The sequence below is a fragment of the Coregonus lavaretus genome, assembly GCF_964263955.1.
Source record: "Coregonus lavaretus genome assembly, chromosome: 7".
Classification (NCBI taxonomy): domain Eukaryota; kingdom Metazoa; phylum Chordata; class Actinopteri; order Salmoniformes; family Salmonidae; genus Coregonus; species Coregonus lavaretus.
Window position 1 is genome coordinate 52,117,304 of NC_139994.1, and position 21,029 is coordinate 52,138,332.

Sequence of the window (21,029 nt, forward strand, 5' to 3'; positions counted from 1 at the left end):
CCAGACCTATGTGCAAATACAGTTTGTTTTCCTTCGGACTGTGGTGAGTCGGACTGTGGTGAGTCGGACTGTGGTGAGTCGGACTGTGGTGAGTCGGACTGTGGGGGTTTTATCCCCTCAGGTCTGTTGTTCGCCCAGTACATACTGTACCTCTTCCATCATTTTCATTCAACAACAACTATTTCTCCAACAGTGACAAAGCAGCTGTGTGATAAAGCTAACCTAGTGTAGAGTACAGACAGTCCTGCTGTAGGCACCATCAGAACCACAGGAACAGTGTGGGACTCCCATAATGAGGTTAAAAAGTGTGTCAATGAGACAGCTATACTACACAGGCTGTGGTTCTTTCATGAGTCATACTGCGTTTCTCTCCTTGGGTTGTTCCTCGGTCAGATATTAACTTTACTGTTGACTTGGAAAGAGACATTTCAACATAAAATGTGTAAATGATTGACGTCTTGCTGCAGTCTGTAATATGTTGAAATGCAGACAGTAACAGTCAAAGGTTTAGAACACCTACTCATTCAAGGGTTTTTCTTTATTTTAACTATTTTCTACATTGTAGAATAATAGTGAAGACATCTGTCACGACTTCCGCCGAGGCTGCCTCCCCTCCTTGTTCAGGCAGGTTTCGGCGTTTGTCGTCACCGGCTTACTAGCTACTGCCGATCCCATTCTCATCACTCCACTTGTCATGTCTTGTCTTGTCAATCACACATACCTGGTGCTCATTCCCCTAATTAGTATGTGTAGAAGTGTTCCCTCTGTTCCCCTTGTCTTTGTGAGTGATTGTTTCATTGTGAGAGCGAGTAGCTACTCTTCCTGTTGTTATTGCCAAGGTGAAATATTTCCCTTGTGATGGTTTCGTTTTGACGCTGGGTGCGTTTTATTTATGTAAACGGATAAACTCTGGACTTCGGTGTTTTACCTCCTGCGCCTGACTCCTTAATTCACACCTCGTCACAACATCAAAACTATTAAATAACACATATGGAATCATGTAGTAACCAAAAAAGTGTTAAACAAATCAAAATAGATTTTAGATTCTTCAAAGTAGCCACCCTTTGCCTTGATGACAGCTTTGCACACTCTTGGCATTCTCTCAACCAGCTTCACATGGAATGCTTTTCCAACAGTCTTGAAGGAGTTCCCACATATGCTGAGCACTTGTTGGCTGCTTTTCCTTCACTCTGCGGTCCAACTCATCCCAAACCATTTGGGTTGAGGTCGGGGGATTGTGGAGGCCAGGTCATCTGATGCAGCACTCCATCACTCTCCTTCTTGGTCAAATAGCCCTTACACAGCCTGGAGGTGTGTTGTGTCATTGTCCTGTTGAAAAACAAATGATTGTCCCACTAAGCCCAAACCAGATGGGATGACGTATCGCTGTAGAATGCTGTGGTTACCATGCTGGTTAAGTGTGCCTTGAATTTTTAATAAATCACTGACAGTGTCACCAGCAAAGCACCATCACACCTCCTCCTCCATGCTTCACGTAGGAACTACACATGCTGAGATCATCCGTTCACCTACACTGCGTCTCACAAAGACACGGCGGTTGGAACCAAAAATCTCAAATTTGGACTACAGACCAAAGGACAGGTTTCCACTGGTCTAATGTCCATTGCTCGTGTTTCTTGGTCCAAGCAAGTCTCTTCTTCTTATTGGTGTCCTTCAGTAGTGGTTTTTTTGCAGCAATTCAACAGTTGATGTTGAGATGTGTCTGTGACTTGAACTCTGTGAAGCACTTATTTGGGCTGCAATTTCTGAGGCTGGTAACTCTGGGTCTTCCTTTCCTGAGCCAGTTTCATCATAGCGCTTGATGGTTTTTCCAACTACACTTGAAGAAACTTTCAAAGTTCTTGACATTTTGGACTGTCGTTTCTCTTTGATTATTTGAGCTGTTACCAAATAGGGCTATCTTCTGTATACCCCCCCCCCCCCCCCACCCCCACCTTGTCACAACACAACTGATTGGCTCAAATGCATTAAGAAGGAAAGGCACACCTGTTAATTGAAATGCATTCCAGGTGACTACCTCATGAATCTGGTTGAGAGAATGCCAATAGTGTGCAAAGCTGTCATCGAGACACAGGGCGGCTACTTTGAAGAATCTCAAATATAAAATATATTTTGATTTGTTTAACAATTTTTTTTGTTAAATTGATTACATATGTGTTATTTTATAGTTTTGAAATGTACTTTTTTTTATTTTTATAAAGACAAACCCTTGAAGAGTAGAAGTGTCCAAACTTTTGGTTAAAACTCGTGTTAGCTACCAGAGCTAGCCTAATGCCTAGGTTTTAGCTCATTGGGCTAATGCAGTCTTGAGTCGAGCAGATGACCACGGTTGGATGCCTGCTGATTTTGCCTGTGATTAAACATTAGTCTCACTGGATGAGCGCACCTGCTAAATGACTCTGATGCAAATGCACTGTGAAGAATGGGAAATGTGTTCTGTTAATGTTAATTTACCATTTGTCTGTTCTGTTCTTGTGCCCAGTTATGTCTGTCTGAAGGATTAATAAATTAGCACACTCACTCATACACTATAGTTTACGGTAACTCTCTGACTTGGCCTGTGCTTTGTGTGTGTGCATGTATGTGTCTCTGTCTGTTTATGTGTATGTGTGTCCCTACCTGTGTGTGTGTCCCTGTCCATGTGTCTGCGTCCGTGTGTGTGTATATATTTTTTATTTTTTATTTAACCTTCATTTTGACAGGGAAGACATATTGAGACCTATGTCTCTTTTCCAAATGCGCCCTTTATAATACAATATAAAATAGACATTAAACACAAAATAGATATATATATATATATACTGCACAAAAATACAAATGCAACTATTTCAAAGATTTTAGTGAGCTACAGTTCATATAAGGAAATCAGTCAATTGAAATAAATTCATGAAGTCCTAATCTATGGATTTCACATGACTGGGAATACAAATATGTATCTGTTGGTCACAGATACCTTAAAAGAAAAAGGTAGGGGTGTGGATCAGATAACTAGTCAGTATCTGGTGTGATCCCCATTTGCCTCATGCAGCGTGACACATCTCCTTCAGAGTTGATCGGGCTGTTGATCGTGTCCTGTGGAATGTTGTCCCACTGCTGGATATTGGCAGGAAGCCGGGAACTGCAACACACTGTCATACACGTCGATCCAGAGCATTCCAAACATGCTCAATGGGTGACATGTCTGGTTAGTATGCAGGCCATGGACAGATCCTTGCGGCATGGGGCCTGCATTATCATGCTGAAACATGAGGTGATGGCAGCGGATGAATGGCACGACAATGGGCCTCAGGATCTCATCACGTTATCTCTGTGCATTCAAATTGCCATCGATAAAATGCAATTGTGTTCGCTCTCTGTAGCTTATGCCTGCCCATACCACAACCCCACCGCCACCATGGGGTACTCTGTTCACAATGTTGACATCAGCAAACCACTCGCCCACACGACACCATACACGTGGTCTGTGGTTGTGAGACCGGTTGGACGTACTGCCAAATTCTCTAAAACGATGTTGGAGGCTGCTTTTGGTAGAGATTTTAACATTCAATTCTCTGGCAACAGCTCTGGTGGATATTCCTGCAGTCAGCATGCCAATAGCACGCTCCCTCGAAACTTGAGACATCTGTGGCATTGTGTTGTGTGACAAAATTGCAAATTTTATTGTCCCCAGAACAAGGTGCATGTCAGTAGTTCCGATGTGGATGTGGTGGAGGAGTCAGGCGCAGGACACAGAGGATACGTCCAAAAGACTTTAATAGTCCAAAGAGCAACAAACAAAACACGACCTCGAAAACAGACGGAGGCGAGGCAATTTCGCAAACACGCGTAAACAATAATCCCAAACATAGACAGAGTGCAGACATGCAGCTCTGCACGACAGGCAGAAAATAACAACACACAATCAGACTAATGCAAAACAAGGAACTTATAAGACAAGTAATCAACACACAAATGGACACAGGTGTAAAAGACAGACAAAAGCAATCACACTACGAAACATAGAGCGGTGGCAGCTAGTACTCCGGGGACGGCGAACGCCGAAGCCTGCCCGAACCAGGAGGAGGAGCAGTCTCGGCAGAATCCGTGACAGTACCCCCCCCCTTGACGCGCGGCTCCAGCCGTGCGCCGACCCCGGCCTCGGGGACGGCCAGGAGGACGCGGACCCGGGCGTGTGGGATGCCCACGGTGGAACTCAGTCAGGAGGGATGGATCGAGGATGTCCCTCCTGGGCACCCAGCACCGTTCCTCCGGACCGTACCCCTCCCACTCCACGAGATACTGGAGACCACTCATCCGGCGCCTCGAGTCCAAGATGGTCCGGACCCTGTACGCCGGGGCCCCCTCGATGTCCAAAGGGGGCGGAGGGGTCTCTCCTATCTCATCTTCTTGGAGTGGGCCAGCTACCACCGGCCTGAGAAGAGACACATGGAACGAGGGGTTAATATTTTTGTACTCTATAGGCAGTTGTAACCTGTAACACACCTCGTTCAATCTTCTCAGGACTTTGAAGGGCCCCACAAACCGCCGACCCAGCTTCCGGCAGGGCAGGCGGAGGGACAGGTTTCGAGTCGAGAGCCAGACTCGATCTCCCGGTGCGTACACCGGTCCCTCACTGCGGTGGCGATCGGCGCTCGCCTTTTGTTGACGGATGGCACGCTGCAGATGGACATGGGCAGCGTCCCACGTCTCCTCCGAGCGCCGAATCCACTCGTCCACCGCAGGGGCCTCGATCTGGCTCTCGTGCCATGGTGCCAGGACCGGTTGATAACCTAAAACACACTGGAAAGGTGTTAAATTGGTGGAGGAGTGGCGGAGAGAGTTCTGGGCCATCTCTGCCCAGGGGATGAACCTAGACCACTCCTCCGGCCGGTCCCGGCAATAGGACCTCAAAAACCTACCCACATCCTGGTTGACACGTTCCACCTGCCCATTGCTCTCTGGGTGGTACCCCGAGGTAAGGCTTACCGAGACCCCCAATCGTTCCATGAACGCCCCCCAAACTCTGGAGGTGAACTGGGGACCTCGGTCAGACACAATATCCTCGGGGACCCCATAGTGCCGGAACACAAGGGTAAATAGGGCCTCAGCGGTTTGTAGGGCAGTAGGGAGACCAGGCATTGGAAGGAGACGACAGGCCTTGGAAAACCGATCCACAACGACCAAAATGGTGGTATTCCCCTGGGAGGGGGGTAGGTCGGTTACAAAATCCACCGATAGGTGGGACCATGGTCGTTGTGGAACGGGCAGGGGATGTAACTTACCCCTGGGCAAATGTCTAGGCGCCTTACACTGGGCACACACCGAGCAGGAGGAGACATAAACCCTCACATCCTTAGCTAACGTTGGCCACCAGTATTTCATGCTAAGACAGTGCACGGTCCGGCCAATACCTGGATGTCCAGAGGAGGGTGATGTATGAGCCCAATAAATAAGACGATCACGAACCTCGAGCGGAAGTTGCCGGATCATGGTGTCTTGGTAGCTGATCCGGTCTTCCAGGGATTCGGGTGCCGCCGCTGTTCCTGCTGACTCCATAGTTTAGGGTGTGTTGTTCTGTCAGTAGTTCCGATGTGGATGTGGTGGAGGAGTCAGGCGCAGGACACAGAGGATACGTCCAAAATACTTTTATAGTCCAAAGAGCAACAAACAAAACACGACCTCGAAAACAGACGGAGGCGAGGCAATTTCGCAAACACGCGTAAACAATAATCCCAAACATAGACAGAGTGCAGACACGCAGCTCTGCACGACAGGCAGAAAATAACAACACACAATCAGACTAATGCAAAACAAGGAACTTATAAGACAAGTAATCAACACACAAATGGACACAGGTGTTAAAAGACAGCTTCTTGATTTGCCACACCTGTCAGGTGGAGGGATTATCTTGGGAAAGGAGAAATGCTCACTAACAGGGATGTAACAAATTTGTAAGCACAATTTGAGATAAATATGCTTTTTGTGTGTATGGACAATTTCAGTTCCGTTAATATTTTTGTTCAGTGTATATACACACACATTAGAATTATTAGGTTCTGAACAAAGAGTCAAACTCACGGACGACTAGTAAAGCTCAAGCCAAGTTTATTCACCCAATGGGTCAAACAGCTACAAAGACATGTTTCCACCAGCACAGGTATTTATACTCTCCTATTAGGCGGAGTCTCCTCCTTGCACATCTAGACAGCACATCTGTTGCTAGGCAGGAACTTAAGTGATGTGTGTAATAAAACTGTTCCTTCTCACTTCATCTGACCTGACCTGACCTCAGGCCACATTCCACACTCCTCCCCTATCCAACCTTATCAGTGACCGCAACCAAGTGATTGCCTTTTTCCTCACTCAGTAACTTCAATACCCCTAGTTCTTATCCACACTCCATTGACCCCACCATATACACTACCAGTCAAAAGTTTGGACACACCTACTCATTCAAGGGTTTTTCATAATTTTGACAATTTTTTACATTGTAGAATAATAGTGAAGACATCAAAACTATGAAGTAACACTAATGGAATCATGTAGTAACCCAAAAAGTGTTTAAAAAATCAAAATATATTTTATATTTGAGATTCTTCAAATAGCCACCATTTGCCTTGATGACAACTTTGCACACTCTTGGCATTCTCTCAACCAGCTTCATGAGGTAGTCATCTGGAATGCATTTCAATTAACAGGTGTGCCTTCTTAAAAGTTAATTTATTTCCTTCTTAATGCGTTTGAGCCAATCAGCTGTGTTGTGACAAGGTAGGGGGGGTATACAAAAGATAGCCCTATTTGGTAGAAGACCAAGTCCATATTATGGCAAGAACAGCTCAAATAAGCAAAGAGAAACAACAGTCCATCATTACTTTAAGACATGAAGGACAGTCAATACGGAACATTTCAAGAACTTTGAACGTTTCTTAAAGTGCATTCGCAAAAACCATCAAGCGCTATGATGAAACTGGCTCTCATGAGGACCGCCACAGGTATGGAAGACCCAGAGTTACCTCTGCTGCAGAGGATAAGTTCATTAGAGTTACCATCCTCAGAAATTGCAGCCCAAATAAATGCTTCACAGAGTTTAAGTCACAGACACATCTCAACATCAACTGTTCAGAGGGGACTGTGTGAATCAGACCTTCATGGTCAAATTAAGTAATGAATTATACTGTATCATCTAGAAAGCCATATGTATTGATGCACTTTAACTTTAGGATTAACATTAGGAACCATGATGGGGACATTAGGATTCTGATGACATGGCAAAACAAAACCCCTACTATCAATGTACCCATCATGGTTAGCCCAAGCTACCATCTAGTGGGTTCTCTGATAACCTTGCTCTCGGAGGACACTAAAAGATAAGGTTTCCTGGGAGCAAACCCTCCCTAGACTCAATTAATTCTTACAAATATTCAATTCGTTTCAGAAACCACCTGCAGGACGAGCAGTGCACCCTCCCCTCACTTTGTGCTCTCAAATGTAATCTGTTTTGAGGGATTTTTGCCCACTCCTCCTTATAGAACTCAGCCAATTGAGTGAGTTTTGAGGAGTGTCTGGCATGAACTGCCCGCTTCAGGTCCTGCCACAGCATCTCGATTGGATTTAGGTCAGGACTTTGACTTGACCAATCCAAAACACAAATCTTCTTTCTCCTGAGCCATTCTTTGGTAGATTTGCTTGAATGCTTTCGGTCGTTGTCTTGTTGGAAGACCCATTTTCGGCCCAGCTTTAGCTCCTTGACTGATGGCCTGACGTTCTGTTCAAGAATCTCCTAATATACCTCAGAATTCATGGTTCCCTTAATGATGTGGAGTCATCCAGGTCCAGAGGAGGAAAAGCAGCCCCAGATCTTGACATTCCCACCACCATACTTGACTGTTGGGATGAGGTTATTTTGGTGGTAGGCAGTGTTGGGTTTTCACCAAACATAGCGGTGTTGATTGTGACCAAAAATGTCAATTTTGGACTCATCAGTCCAGAGAATGGACTTCCAGAAACCTTCAGGTTTGTCCAGGTGGTCTCTGGCAAAGTTAAGATGGGCAGTTTGGTTCTTTTCTGACAGCAGAAGCTTCTTCCTACCAACCCTCCCATGAATGGCATTTCGATTAGGTGTTCTATTATTGAAGCATGCACAGTTACCTGAGATGCAGCAAGGGAGGTCTGCAAATCTCTAGATGTTATGTTTGGGTTGGCTTTTACCTGATTTATTATTGTTCTTGTGGCTCTTGGGGATATTTTGGAAGTGAGCGTCCACTTCTAGGCCGAGTTGCTGTCATGTTAAACGCTCTCCATTTGTAAATTATTTGTCTCACAGTGGACTGATGGAGCTCAAATCTTTTTTAGATGATTTTATAGCCTTTCCCAGACTGATGTGCTCTCACTTCCCTCGTCCTGATGTCCTCTGAGATATCCTTTCCTCTCTGCATGGTGTGCTTTGCATTCACCTGGATGGGTAACACCAAACTGACCAGGTTTCATATCTCTATTTATCAGAGTCCCACACAAACTTTTTCCTAACAATCTCTCCTTTGATTGGTTCATTTGGTAGCTAATTATTTACCCACCTGATTCTACTTACCTACTTGATTTAACCAATGCAACTTCGGGTTCACTTATTTTTGCACCTGCACTAATTCCTTTTTCATTTAGTTTTTCTACTACACGCATGATTTCCTCTACACCAACATATGGTATTGGTAAATATAAACCTGTTATGTCAGATCAAAAAGACTGATTAAATGAAGATTTCATGCTAAAAACGGAAAAACCTGTAATTGCACAAGGGGTTCACGTACTTTCAAGCAGCACTGTATGTAACTCATGCCTGTCAAAGTGGATGGCCCTCAATATCTGGGGAATAATCAGATTTTCCCAAGCAAACAAATCTCTCACCTGAGCTGCCACCACCATTCTATACGGTCCATTCTCCGACCAGTGCATCAGCAGCATGAGAGGAGTTTGGGCATGATCTCTCTCCATGCTCACTTCACTTGGATGGTCTCAGGACTTATGCTGCACTCAACCTCAAAAACAAAACAACAACAGCAATACACTTCTTCATATTATACTTAAATCTCACGCAATGTCTCTAGGCTTTCTAGTGAGGGTGATCAGGCAACTGTCATTCAACACCATCAAGTATTTTCTTTCCCTTTTCTTTCCCTGTACTTCAGACTACTTATTCTAAAAAACATTTCAAACATTTCCATAATTCTGCGTACCCGGTTTACATTGGGTTTTTCAGTACCTTTCTTATCAGGAGAATTAACATGGGTGCAACCAACATTCGGACAATAGATACTTCAGAAAATGTCATTTATTTAAGGTGCATCCTTTCCAACACGTTAAGAACCTACTAAAACTAAATTAAAAGACCCCACACTTTTAAATCAGACACGTTATTAACACCACTAACAAATATTCATAACTGGTGGGATGTGTGTGGGTGTGCTGGTGTTTGGGGTAAAACGTAGGGCACAAACAAACAAATAGCCAGGCCTTACTTATTTGGTAGCTCCCTTTACGGCTGGATCCAGGTACCTTTATACAGTTGAAGTCGGAAGTTTACATACACTTAGGTTGGAGTCATTAAAACTAGTTTTTCAACCACTCCACAAATTTCTTGTTAACAAACTATAGTTTAGGCAAGTCGGTTAGGACATCTACTTTGTGCATGACACAAGTAATTTGTCCAACAATTGTTTACAGACAGATTATTTCACTTATAATTCACTGTATCACAATTCCAGTGGGTCAGAAGTTTACATACACTAAATTGACTGTGCCTTTAAACAGCTTGGAAAATTCCAGAAAATGATGTCATGCTTTAGAAGCTTCTGATAGGCTAATTGACATAATTTGAGTCAATTGGAGGTGTACCTGTGGATGTATTTCAAGGCCTACCTTCAAACTCAGTGCCTCTTTGCTTGATATCATGGGAAAATCAAAAGAAATCAGCCAAGACCTCAGAAAAAATTTGTAGACCTCCACAAGTCTGGTTCATCCTTGGGAGCAATTTCCAAACGCCTGAAGGTACCACGTTCATCTGTACAAACAATATTACGCAAGTATAAACAGCATGGGACCACGCAGCCGTCATACCGCTCAAGAAGGAGACGCGTTCTGTCTTCTAGAGATGAACGTACTTTGGTGCGAAAAGTGCAAATCAATCCCAAAGTGCAAATCAATCCCAGAACAACAGCAAAGGACCTTGTGAAGATGCTGGAGGAAACCGGTACAAAAGTATCTATATCCACAGTAAAAACGAGCCACAATAAGGATTTGCCACGAGTGGAATTGTGGTTCGCCTTCAAAATAAAAGTCCCCCGTTGAACGTGAATCAAACGTATACAAATAGTGCAATCATGCCATATTTGGACTAGATGATGCTAAACAAGGTCGGAATGTTATATAACTTCAACAAAATCCAATAATTATATATTTAAAAAATCAGTTGAAATTGCACCGTCGCTGTATTAAACTTTAAAATTGTATTGGAGGCATACTTATATGCACTGTACAGCCTAACCTATGGATGCTTCACCCATGAAATGGGGTATCAGCCTACTCAGTGACACTCACAGGACACAACTGTGTAGAGTTTACACAAATATTAATGGCTTATTGCAGGACTTTGACTGTGGGAAATCACATTTCCAGTCACTCTATTGTGTGTATTAGACGTTCATATTGCACTGTATTAGCATCTAAAATATTAGCGTCTTAGGTATAGGCCACCTAATTGGTTAAAACAAATATGCCAACAAACAAAACAATACTGAATCAGCTGTTGGATACAAATAGGCTTTGGGTAATGTGATTAGATCATCCACAAGACTCAACCTATATAGTCACCCCCCACTTCACTTTCCCTGTTCCCTGTTCAGGTGTCTGTTCTCACATAATATGATGATCAAAGCACTTTACTTTCAATGGGACCTAATCACTTATCCAATACTCCTATCCTGACTTGACTGTATCCTAAAGGCAAAGGCAGCTCTATGAAAGTGTTCTGCTTTAAACTGAATATAGTAGTTCAGCGTTTAAAGTGCCCTGAATGAATGGTGGCTGTAGTGCCAATTGTATTAGCCCTGTAAATCCTGCCTTTTGTTCTGTAGTTGTTTATGACTTGGCCTGGCTTGCCAGGAAAAAAGATTAAACATCTGGCGTGTACTACAGTCAAAGGTATTGGGACAGTGACACAATTTTGGTTGTTTTGGCTCTGTACTCAGCACTGGATTTGAAATGATACAGCTTTAATTTGAGGGTATTTTCATCCATATCGGGTGAACCGTTTAGAAATTACAGCTCTTGTTGTACAAAGTCCCCCCATTTTAGGGACCAAAAGTATTGGGACAGATTCACTTGTGTGTATTGAGGTGGTCAGAAGTTAGGTATTTGGTCCCATATTCCTAGCACGCAATGTAGAGTCACAAGCTTAATGTGGTCATTGCGTGCTGGGAATATGGGATCAGGTGCTGAGCTTTTGACTACTTTAGTACACATAAGTGAATTTGTCTGCACTTTAACCTCATAGTCATTGTGTCATTTCGGGTCCAGAGTGCTGGAGTACAGAGCCAAAACAACCACTGTCACTGTCCCAATACTTTTGGAGCTCACTGTATATATAGGCTAATAGTATATTTAAGCAATAAGGCACGAGGGGGTGTGGCTAAGGGCTGTTCTTATTGACGATGCAGCGCGGAGTGCCTGGATACAGCCCTTAGCCGTGGTATATTGGCCATAAATCATAAACCCCCGAGGTGCCTTATAGCAATTATAGACTGCTTACCAACATAATTAGAGCAGTAAAAAGGTAAAGATTTTGTCATACCTGTCAGCCAATCAGCATTCAGGGCTCGAACCACGCAGTTTATAATATACTGTATAGGCCTAGTTTTAGTAGTAGCAGCATATATAATTGTATGTAGCCTATTTATTCCAGAGGCGTAAAGGTGGCTCAACGTACACAATAGGCCTAGGCTTACATACTGTAGTTTGCCCATTTTAAATGGGAAGAAATGCCATCCATGCCAAGTGGGAGAAGGCAGTTTAAAAGGTTATTTTATAGCCTAGACCTCACTTTGAGGTCCAAGCAGCACTACCGGCTGTCTTCAAGGACTTGCTTATCATAAAAGTAACATCACTCTACCAGCTTAGGCACCATACTCTTCTGGCAAGCGTCACCGATGTTAGATTTGGCCTTTTTCCCTTGACTACCATCTGACACCCAGTTCTGGAACAGTCTGGCGCATGATGACAGTTCCTTTAGATGTTTAGACATGTACACAGCGGATATATTGCTCAATAATACCTTCTAAAGGAATTTCTCAGCGACTTCCTGCATTGAGTCATTAGTAGGCTATTCATTGTACCTGTAGACCTATTGCTATGGGTACACTACCTTGATAGTGCATCTAGGGCCTAGGCCTAGGATGTGGTGAATCCAAAAAACAGCCAGAATGCACTAGAATTGCCCTGGTGTAGCCTGAAGTAGCCATTTAGGGACTCTGGCTGTGTTTTTGTCTTGGTTGTGTCATGCTTTGTATTTATGTCATATTGTCATATCATTCTGTTGTCTCCTGACCTTGATGTTTTTGGGGTAGGGGTCAGGCCATGTGAAAAGGGGACGGTTTATGCTGAATTGTTTAGACTAGAGTTACCATGAATGCATTTGTGGAACATAACAACAAACCATAATGTAAACAATATTTTATTTTTTAGACAGCCTCATAATAGCAACAGGTTTTTGAGTTCTCCCTCTTACAGGCCTCTAGCTGCCATTAATTAGTCCTATAGTAGGCTACCCAAGAAAGAGTACAAAATCACCCAAAAGCAAACAACCATGACAGGATTTTTAAGGAGGTAGACTAACCAACCACTCAGAAGTCATCACAGTGCATAGAAAGCAAGCAAAGCTTCAGTTGTCAATTTTTTTGTTGTAGCTCTGTCTGACAGTTTCTTCAGTAGCACGATTCTCATTCAGCATTGCTATTCTAGAAAAGCCATATGAGTGTGTGCTCAGCAATAACTAGCTGGTAAAGGAGTCTTTATTAAGACATATCTTAGGCCTCCTGTAGCTCAGTTGGTAGAGCATGGTGCTTGCAACATCAGGATTGTGGATTCGATTCCCATGGGGGGCCAATATGAAAAATGTATGCACTCACTAATTGTAAGTCGCTCTGGATAAGAGCGTCTGCTAAATGACTAAAATGTTAAATATTGACATAACCTGAAAGGCTGTTCTGCAAGGAAGAAGCCACTGCTCCAATGCTGCCATTAAAAAAGCCAGACTATGGTTTGCAAATGCACATGGGGACAAAGATCGTACTTTTTGGAGAAATGTCCTCTGGTCTGATGAAACAAAAATAGAACTGTTTGGCCATAATGACCATTGTTATGTTTGGAGGATAAAGGGGGGTGCTTGCAAGCCGAAGAACCCCATCCCAACCGTGAAGCACGGGGGTGGCAGCATCATGCTGTGGGGGTGCTTTGCTGCAGTAGGGACTGGTGCACTTCACAAAATAGATGGCATCATGAGGAAGGAAAATTATATGGATATATTGAAGCAACATCTCAAGACATCCGTCAGGAAGTTAAAGCTAGGTCGCTAAATGACCCCAAGCATACTTCTAAAGTTGTGGCAAAATGGCTTAAGCATGACAATTTAGCATGACAATTTATCCATACACACACACACCAAGGCCTCACGGTCACTGCAGCTGGGTTTTCACCCCCCCTTTTTTGGTCTAGTAGGGAACCAACACCACTCGGGATTGACCCCCTGGGACTTACCCTCTGCAGGGACTACCCTATGCTTATATGAAGCTAGTAGAAACCAACTCACTCTGGATTTACCCCCTCGGACTTACCCTCTGCAGGAACTACCCTGCTCGGGTTTGCCTTCCAGGACTTACCCTATACTTTATGGTACTCACAGGAACCAACCCACTCGGGATTTACCCCCTAGGACTTACCTTTTGCAGGTACTACCCTGTTTGGGCTTACTAGGTCTGTATCCTATAATTGGTTCAGCCTATGATTCTCATCTCCCCAAGATGTCGGAATGTGTGATAACAGGTATAGGAACTGTGCCTACCTTGTTTTTGAATGTAAATCGTGGCGAATCCTGCCGACAACGCCAACTGTTAGGTAAAATTCACGGATGACTAGTAAAGCTCAAACCAAGTTTATTCACCCAATGGGTCAAACAGCTGAAAAGTCAAAGAAATGTTTCCACCAGCACAGGTATTTATACTCTCCTATTAGGCGGCGTCTCCTCCTTGCACATCTAGACATCTCTGTTGCTAGGCAGGAACTTAAGTGATGTGTGTAATAAAACTTTTCCTTCTCACTTGATCTGACCTGACCTGACCTCAGGCCACATTCCACACTCCTCCCCTATCCAACCTTATCAGTGACCTCAACCAAGTGATTGCCTTTTTCCTCACTCAGTAACTTCAATACCCCTAGTTCTTATCCACACTCCATTGACCCCACCATATACAGTGGGGAGAACAAGTATTTGATACACTGCCGATTTTGCAGGTTTTCCTACTTACAAAGCATGTAGAGGTCTGTAATTTTTATCATAGGTACACTTCAACTGTGAGAGACGGAATCAAAAATTGTTTTTCCAGAAAATCACATTGTATGATTTTAAAGTAATTAATTTGCATTTTATTGCATGACATAAGTATTTGATCACCTACCAACCAGTAAGAATTCCGGCTCTCACAGACCTGTTAGTTTTTCTTTAACAAGCCCTCCTGTTCTCCACTCATTACCTGTATTAACTGCACCTGTTTGAACTCGTTACCTGTATAAAAGACACCTGTCCACTCACTCAATCAAACAGACTCCAACCTCTCCACAATGGCCAAGACCAGAGAGATGTGTAAGGACATCAGGGATAAAATTGTAGACTTGCACAAGGCTGGGATGGGCTACAGGACAATAGTCAAGCAGTTTGGTGAGAAGGCAACAACTGTTGGCGCAATTATTAGAAAATGGAAGAAGTTCAAGATGACGGTCAATCACCCTCGGTCTTGGGCTCCATGCAAGATCTCACCTCGTAGGGCATCAATGATCATGAGGAAGGTGAGGGATCAGCCCAGAACTACACGGCAGGACCTGGTCAATGACCTGAAGAGAGCTAGGACCACAGTCTCAAAGAAAACCATTAGTAACACACTACGCCGTCATGGATTAAAATCCTGCAGCGCACGCAATGTTCCCCTGCTCAAGCCAGCGCATGTCCAGGCCCGTCTGAAGTTTGCCAATGACCATCTGGATGATCCAGAGGAGGAATGGGAGAAGGTAATGTGGTTTGATGAGACAAAAATAGAGCTTTTTGGTCTAAACTCCACTCGCCGTGTTTGGAGGAAGAAGAAGGATGAGTACAACCCCAAGAACACCATCCCAACCGTGAAGCATGGAGGTGGAAACATCATTCTTTGCGGATGCTTTTCTGCAAAGGGGACAGGACGACTGCACCATATTGAGGGGAGGATGGATGGGGCATGTATCGCGAGATCTTGGCCAACAACCTCCTTTCCTCAGTAAGAGCATTGAAGATGGGTCGTGGCTGGGTCTTCCAGCATGACAACGACCCGAAACACACAGGCAGGGCAACTAAGGAGTGGCTCCGTAAGAAGCATCTCAAGGTCCTGGAGTGGCCTAGCCAGTCTCCAGACCTGAACCCAATAGAACATCTTTGGAGGGAGCCGAAAGTCCGTATTGCCCAGCGACAGCCCCGAAATCTGAAGGATCTGGAGAAGGTCTGTATGGAGGAGTGGGCCAAAATCCCTGCTGCAGTGTGTGCAAACCTGGTCAAGACCTACAGGAAACGTATGATCTCTGTAATTGCAAACAAAGGTTTCTGTACCAAATATTAAGTTCTGCTTTTCTGATGTATCAAATACTTATGTCATGCAATAAAATGCAAATTAATTACTTAAAAATCATACAATGTGATTTTCTGGATTATTGTTTTAGATTCCGTCTCTCACAGTTGAAGTGTACCTATGATAAAACATTACAGACCTCTACATGCTTTGTAAGTAGGAAAACCTGCAAAATCGGCAGTGTATCAAATACTTGTTCTCCCCACTGTACATTCCTTATACATGTAATCATTAACTTCTAGTATAGCAAGTATTTCAACTTAGAATACCAAAGAATACAAAAACACAGTATTGGTAAGCACAAATAAAACATCACAAATCACCCAGGAAAACAGTTACATTTATCCACAAATAAATCCCCAATCAATACTTAAATTGCCCAAACGGCACCAGAACATCAAGATGAAATGTATTTTGAATTTTGTTCCAGCAATACAGTGCATTAAAACTAAAAGCAGATTTACCTAGCTCAGTGGAGACCCTAGGAACCTCAAGAGTTAACCAATCCTGTGAACGGTTTAGGCAACTCAAGTGTCTATACTTCAACAGCAAAGATAAATAATACGGAAGTTTATGAAGTAGGGCATTGTAAACAAAAAGGGAGTAATGTAGTGATCTACGGGTCTTTAGCGAAGTCTAGCCAACCTTTTGATACAGGATGCAGTGATGAGTATCAAAACTGTCGCCAGTAACAAAACAAAGGGCACTATGGTAGATGGCATCCAAAGGTTTAAGAGTAGTAGCAGCTGCACTTTGATACATAATATCACCATAAACAAGAACAGATAAAAAGGTTGCTTCCTACTGCTTAGAGAAAGGCACGATCTGTTCCTGTAAAAAAAAAAGCCAACTTTAAATCTTAGCTTCTTAACCAGCTCATCTATATGTTTTTAAATGTAAAATCCATATAAATCCAAATGCATAAGTATTTATATGCAGGAACACATTCGATTGGAGAACCATCTAATGAGTGAACTTGTAGTTCATCTGAAACATTCTTACGAGAGTTTAAAAACAACATGTATTTCGTTTTGCCCATATTAAGCGCAAGTTTTAAATCAGCAAGGGATTCCTACATACCTATAAAATCTGACTATAGTTTTGACACAGCCAGATCAACAGTTGGGGCAATAGCATACATATTCCTGCAACGTATATTCCTGCAACTACCTCCCACTAACAAGCAACGTTTGAAATATGTTCTACCCTCTTGTGGCTTTGAGTTAGTGACTCTTATCACGGAGTGACATTTTTAAATTCCACTTACCTGTGTGTGTGTGTGTCCAGTCGACAGCGTTCCCTGGGGAGGTGAAGGGACTGACCAAGCGTATCCGGACGGTGCTGATGGCCACGGCCCAGATGAGGGAACATGAGAAGGACCCGGAGATGCTGCTGGACCTGCAGTACAGCCTGGCCCGCTCCTACGCCTCCACCCCCGAGCTACGACGCACCTGGCTGGACAGCATGGCCCGGGCACACGTCAAGAATGGAGATCTCTCAGAGGTACAGTCAGTGATGTATAGAAACATGTATATGTATGACTATCTGTATGTGAATATGTATGTACAGTACCAGTCAAAAGTTTGGACACACCTACTCATTCCAGGGTTTTTCTTTATTTTTACTACATATATTTTCTACATTGAGAATAGTAGTGAAGACATCAAAACTATGAAATAACACATATGTAATCATGTAGTAACCAAAAAAGTGTTAAACAAATCAAAATATATTTATATTTGAGATTCTTCAAATAGCTACCCTTTGCCTTGATGACAGCTTTGCAAACTCTTGGCATTCTCTCAACCAGCTTCACCTGGAATGCTTTTCCAACAGTCTTGAAGGAGTTCCCACATATGCTGAGCACTTGTTGTCTGCTTTTCCTTCACTCTGCAGTCCAACTCATCTCAAACTATCTCAATTTGGTTGAGGTCGGGGGATTGTGGAGGCCTGGTAATCTGATGCAGCACTCCATCACTCTCCTTCTTGGTAAAATACACAGCCTGAAGGTGTGTTGGTTAATTGTCCTTTTGAAAAACAAATGATAGTTCCACTAAGCCCAAACCAGATGGGATGGCGTATCGCTGCAGAATGCTGGGGTAGCCATGCTGGTTAAGTGTGCCTTGAATTCTAAATAAATCACAGACAGTGTCACCACCAAAGCACCCCCACACCATAACACCTCCTCCTCCATGCTATACAGTGGGAAATACACAGACGGAGATCATCCGTTCTCCTACATCGCGTCGGTTGGAACAAAAAATCTCAAATTTGGACTCCAGACCAAAGGACAGATTTCCACCGGTCTAATGTCAATTGCTCGTGTTTCTTGGCCCAAGCAAGTATCTTCTTCTTATTGGTGTCCTTTAGAAGTGGTTTCTTTGCAGCAATTCAACCATGAAGGCCTGATTCAAACAGTCTCCTCTGAACAGTTGATGTTGAGATGTGTCTGTTACTTGAACTCTGTGATGCATTTATTTGGGCTGCAATTTCTGAGGCTGGTAACTCTAATGAACGTATCCTCTGCAGTAGAGGTAACTCTGGGTCTTCCATTCCTGTGGCGGTCCTCATGAGAGCAAGTTTCATCATAGCGCTTGATGGTTTTTGCGAATGCACTTGAAGAAACTTTCAAAGTTAATGAAATTTTCCGTATTGACTGACCTTCATGTCTTAAAGTAATGATGGACTGTCGTTTCTCTTTGCTTATTTGAGCTGTTCTTGCTATAAAATGGACTTGGTCTTTTACCAAATAGGGCTATCTTCTGTATACCCCCCCCTACCTTGTCACAACACAACTGATTGGCTCAAACGGATTAAGAAGGAAAGAAATTCCACAAATTAACTCCAGGTCATTCCAGGTGACTACCTCATGAAGCTGTTTGAGAGTATGCCAAGAGTGTGAAAAGCTGTCATCAAGGCAAAGGGTGGCTATTTGAAGAATCTCAAATAACACTTTTTTGGTTACTACATGATTCCATATGTGTTATTTCATAGTTTTGATGTCTTCACTACTATTCTACAATGTGAAAACAGTCAAAATAAAGAAAAGCCCTTGAATGAGTAGGTGTGTCCAAACTTTTGACTGATACTGTATGTCTATGGGTGCTGTACTATAGGCTCTCAAACAACAGTTCACCTTTGACCTTTTACCCAAATACTGTTGTACAATATATAAACATGTATGTATGTACACTGAGTCTACAAAACATTAACAACACCTGCTCTTTCCATGACATAGACTGACCAGGTGTATCCAGGTGAAAGCTATGATCCCTTGTTGATGTCACCTGTTAAATCCACTTCAATCAGTGTAGATGAAGGGGAGGAGACAAGTTAATGATTTTTAAACCTTGAGACAATTGAGACATGGATTGTGTATGTGTGCCATTCAGACGGTGAATGGGCAAGACAAAATATTTAAGTGCCTTTGAACGGGGTATGGTAGTAGGTGCCAGGGGCACCTGTTTGTGTCAAGAACTGCAACGCTGCTGGGTTTTTCACGCTTAACAGTTTCCCGTGTGTATCAAGAATGGTCCACCACCCAAAGGACATCCAGCCAACTTGACAGAACTGCTGGAAGCATTGGAGTCAACATGGGCCAGCATCCATGCAGAACGCTTTTTGTAGAATCCATGCCCCAACGAATTGAGCCTGTACTGAGGGCAAAGGGGGGGGCAACTCAATATTCTCAATGTTTTGTACACTCAGTGTATGTATGTATGTATGTGTATGGGTGTTTGGTGTGTGTGCGTGTGTGTTAGTGTTAGTGTATGGGTACAGTGCTAAAGTTTCTAATAGTCCTCACCTTTGACCTTTCAGCCATGACTGTAATACTGTAATATGATAATAGCAATAGGCCTACTGTATATGCCATTTAGCAGACGCTTTTATCAAAAGTGACATACAGTACAGCGAGTGCATGCATTTTTTGTGTACATGACCCCAGCGGGAATCAAACCCCAAACCTTAGTGTCTTACCAACTGAGCCACCCAGGACCTGTACAAGATACTGTAGCCCTTTGGAATAGGTAGCATAACCAAACCAACCACTGGTAAAAGGTCAGCTATTTTCACTTCCCTCTAATTTTACATTTACATTTTCGTCATTTAGCAGACGCTCTTATCCAGAGCGACTTACAAATTGGTGCATTCACCTTATGATAGCCAGTGGGACAACTACTTTACAAATATTTTTATTTTATTTGTATTATTTATTTATTTTCTCTTTGGGGTTGGGTAAGGGGGGTTAGAAGGATTACTTTATCCTATCCCAGGTATTCCTTAAAGAGGTGGGGTTTCAAGTGTCTCCGGAAGGTGGTGAGTGACTCCGCTGTCCTGGCGTCGTGAGGGAGCTTGTTCCACCATTGGGGTGCCAGAGCAGCTTTGACTGGGCTGAGCGGGAACTGTGCTTCCGCAGAGGTAGGGGGGCCAGCAGGCCAGAGGTGGATGAACGCAATGCCCTCGTTTGGGTGTAGGGACTGTTCAGAGCCTGAAGGTACGAAGGTGCCGTTCCCCTCACAGCTCCGTAGGCAAGCACCATGGTCTTGTAGCAGATGCGAGCTTCAACTGGAAGCCAGTGGAGTGTGCGGAGGAGCGGGGTGACGTGAGAGAACTTGGGAAGGTTGAACACTAGACGGGCTGCGGCGTTCTGGATGAGTTGTAGGGGTTTAATGGCACAGGCAGGGAGCCCAGCCAACAGCGAGTTGCAGTAATCCAGACGGGAGATGACATGTGCCTGGATTAGGACCTGTGCCGCTTCCTGTATAAGGCAGGGTCGTACTCTGCGAATGTTGTAGAGCATGAACCTACAGGATCGGGTCACCGCCTTGATGTTAGCGGAGAACGACAGGGTGTTGTCCAGGGTCACGCCAAGGCTCTTTGCACTCTAATGATTACAGTTAGGCTATAGGGTAGGGTAACCTGATCCTAGATCTGTGCTGAAGAGCACAGATCTACTTTTGCATATTTGTGATACTGACTGTTATCAGATCTTCAACCAAAACCTAATATTAGATAAAGGGAACGTAAGTGAACAACTAACACAACAATTACATATTTATTTCATTTATTTCATAAACAAAGTTATGCAACACCCAATCCCCCTGTGTGAAAAGA

General features: G+C 43.6%; 1 protein-coding gene across 1 annotated transcript in view; it reads left to right on the forward strand.

Moving 5' to 3' along the window:
- dock11 (dedicator of cytokinesis 11) overlaps nt 1–21,029 on the forward strand; it is a 117,949-nt gene that overhangs the window by 69,374 nt on the left and 27,546 nt on the right. The window contains exon 44 of the mRNA XM_084166043.1: nt 17,202–17,417. Within this exon, the coding sequence (XP_084022169.1) occupies nt 17,202–17,417 (216 nt within the window). The remainder of the gene's footprint in view (nt 1–17,201; nt 17,418–21,029) is intronic.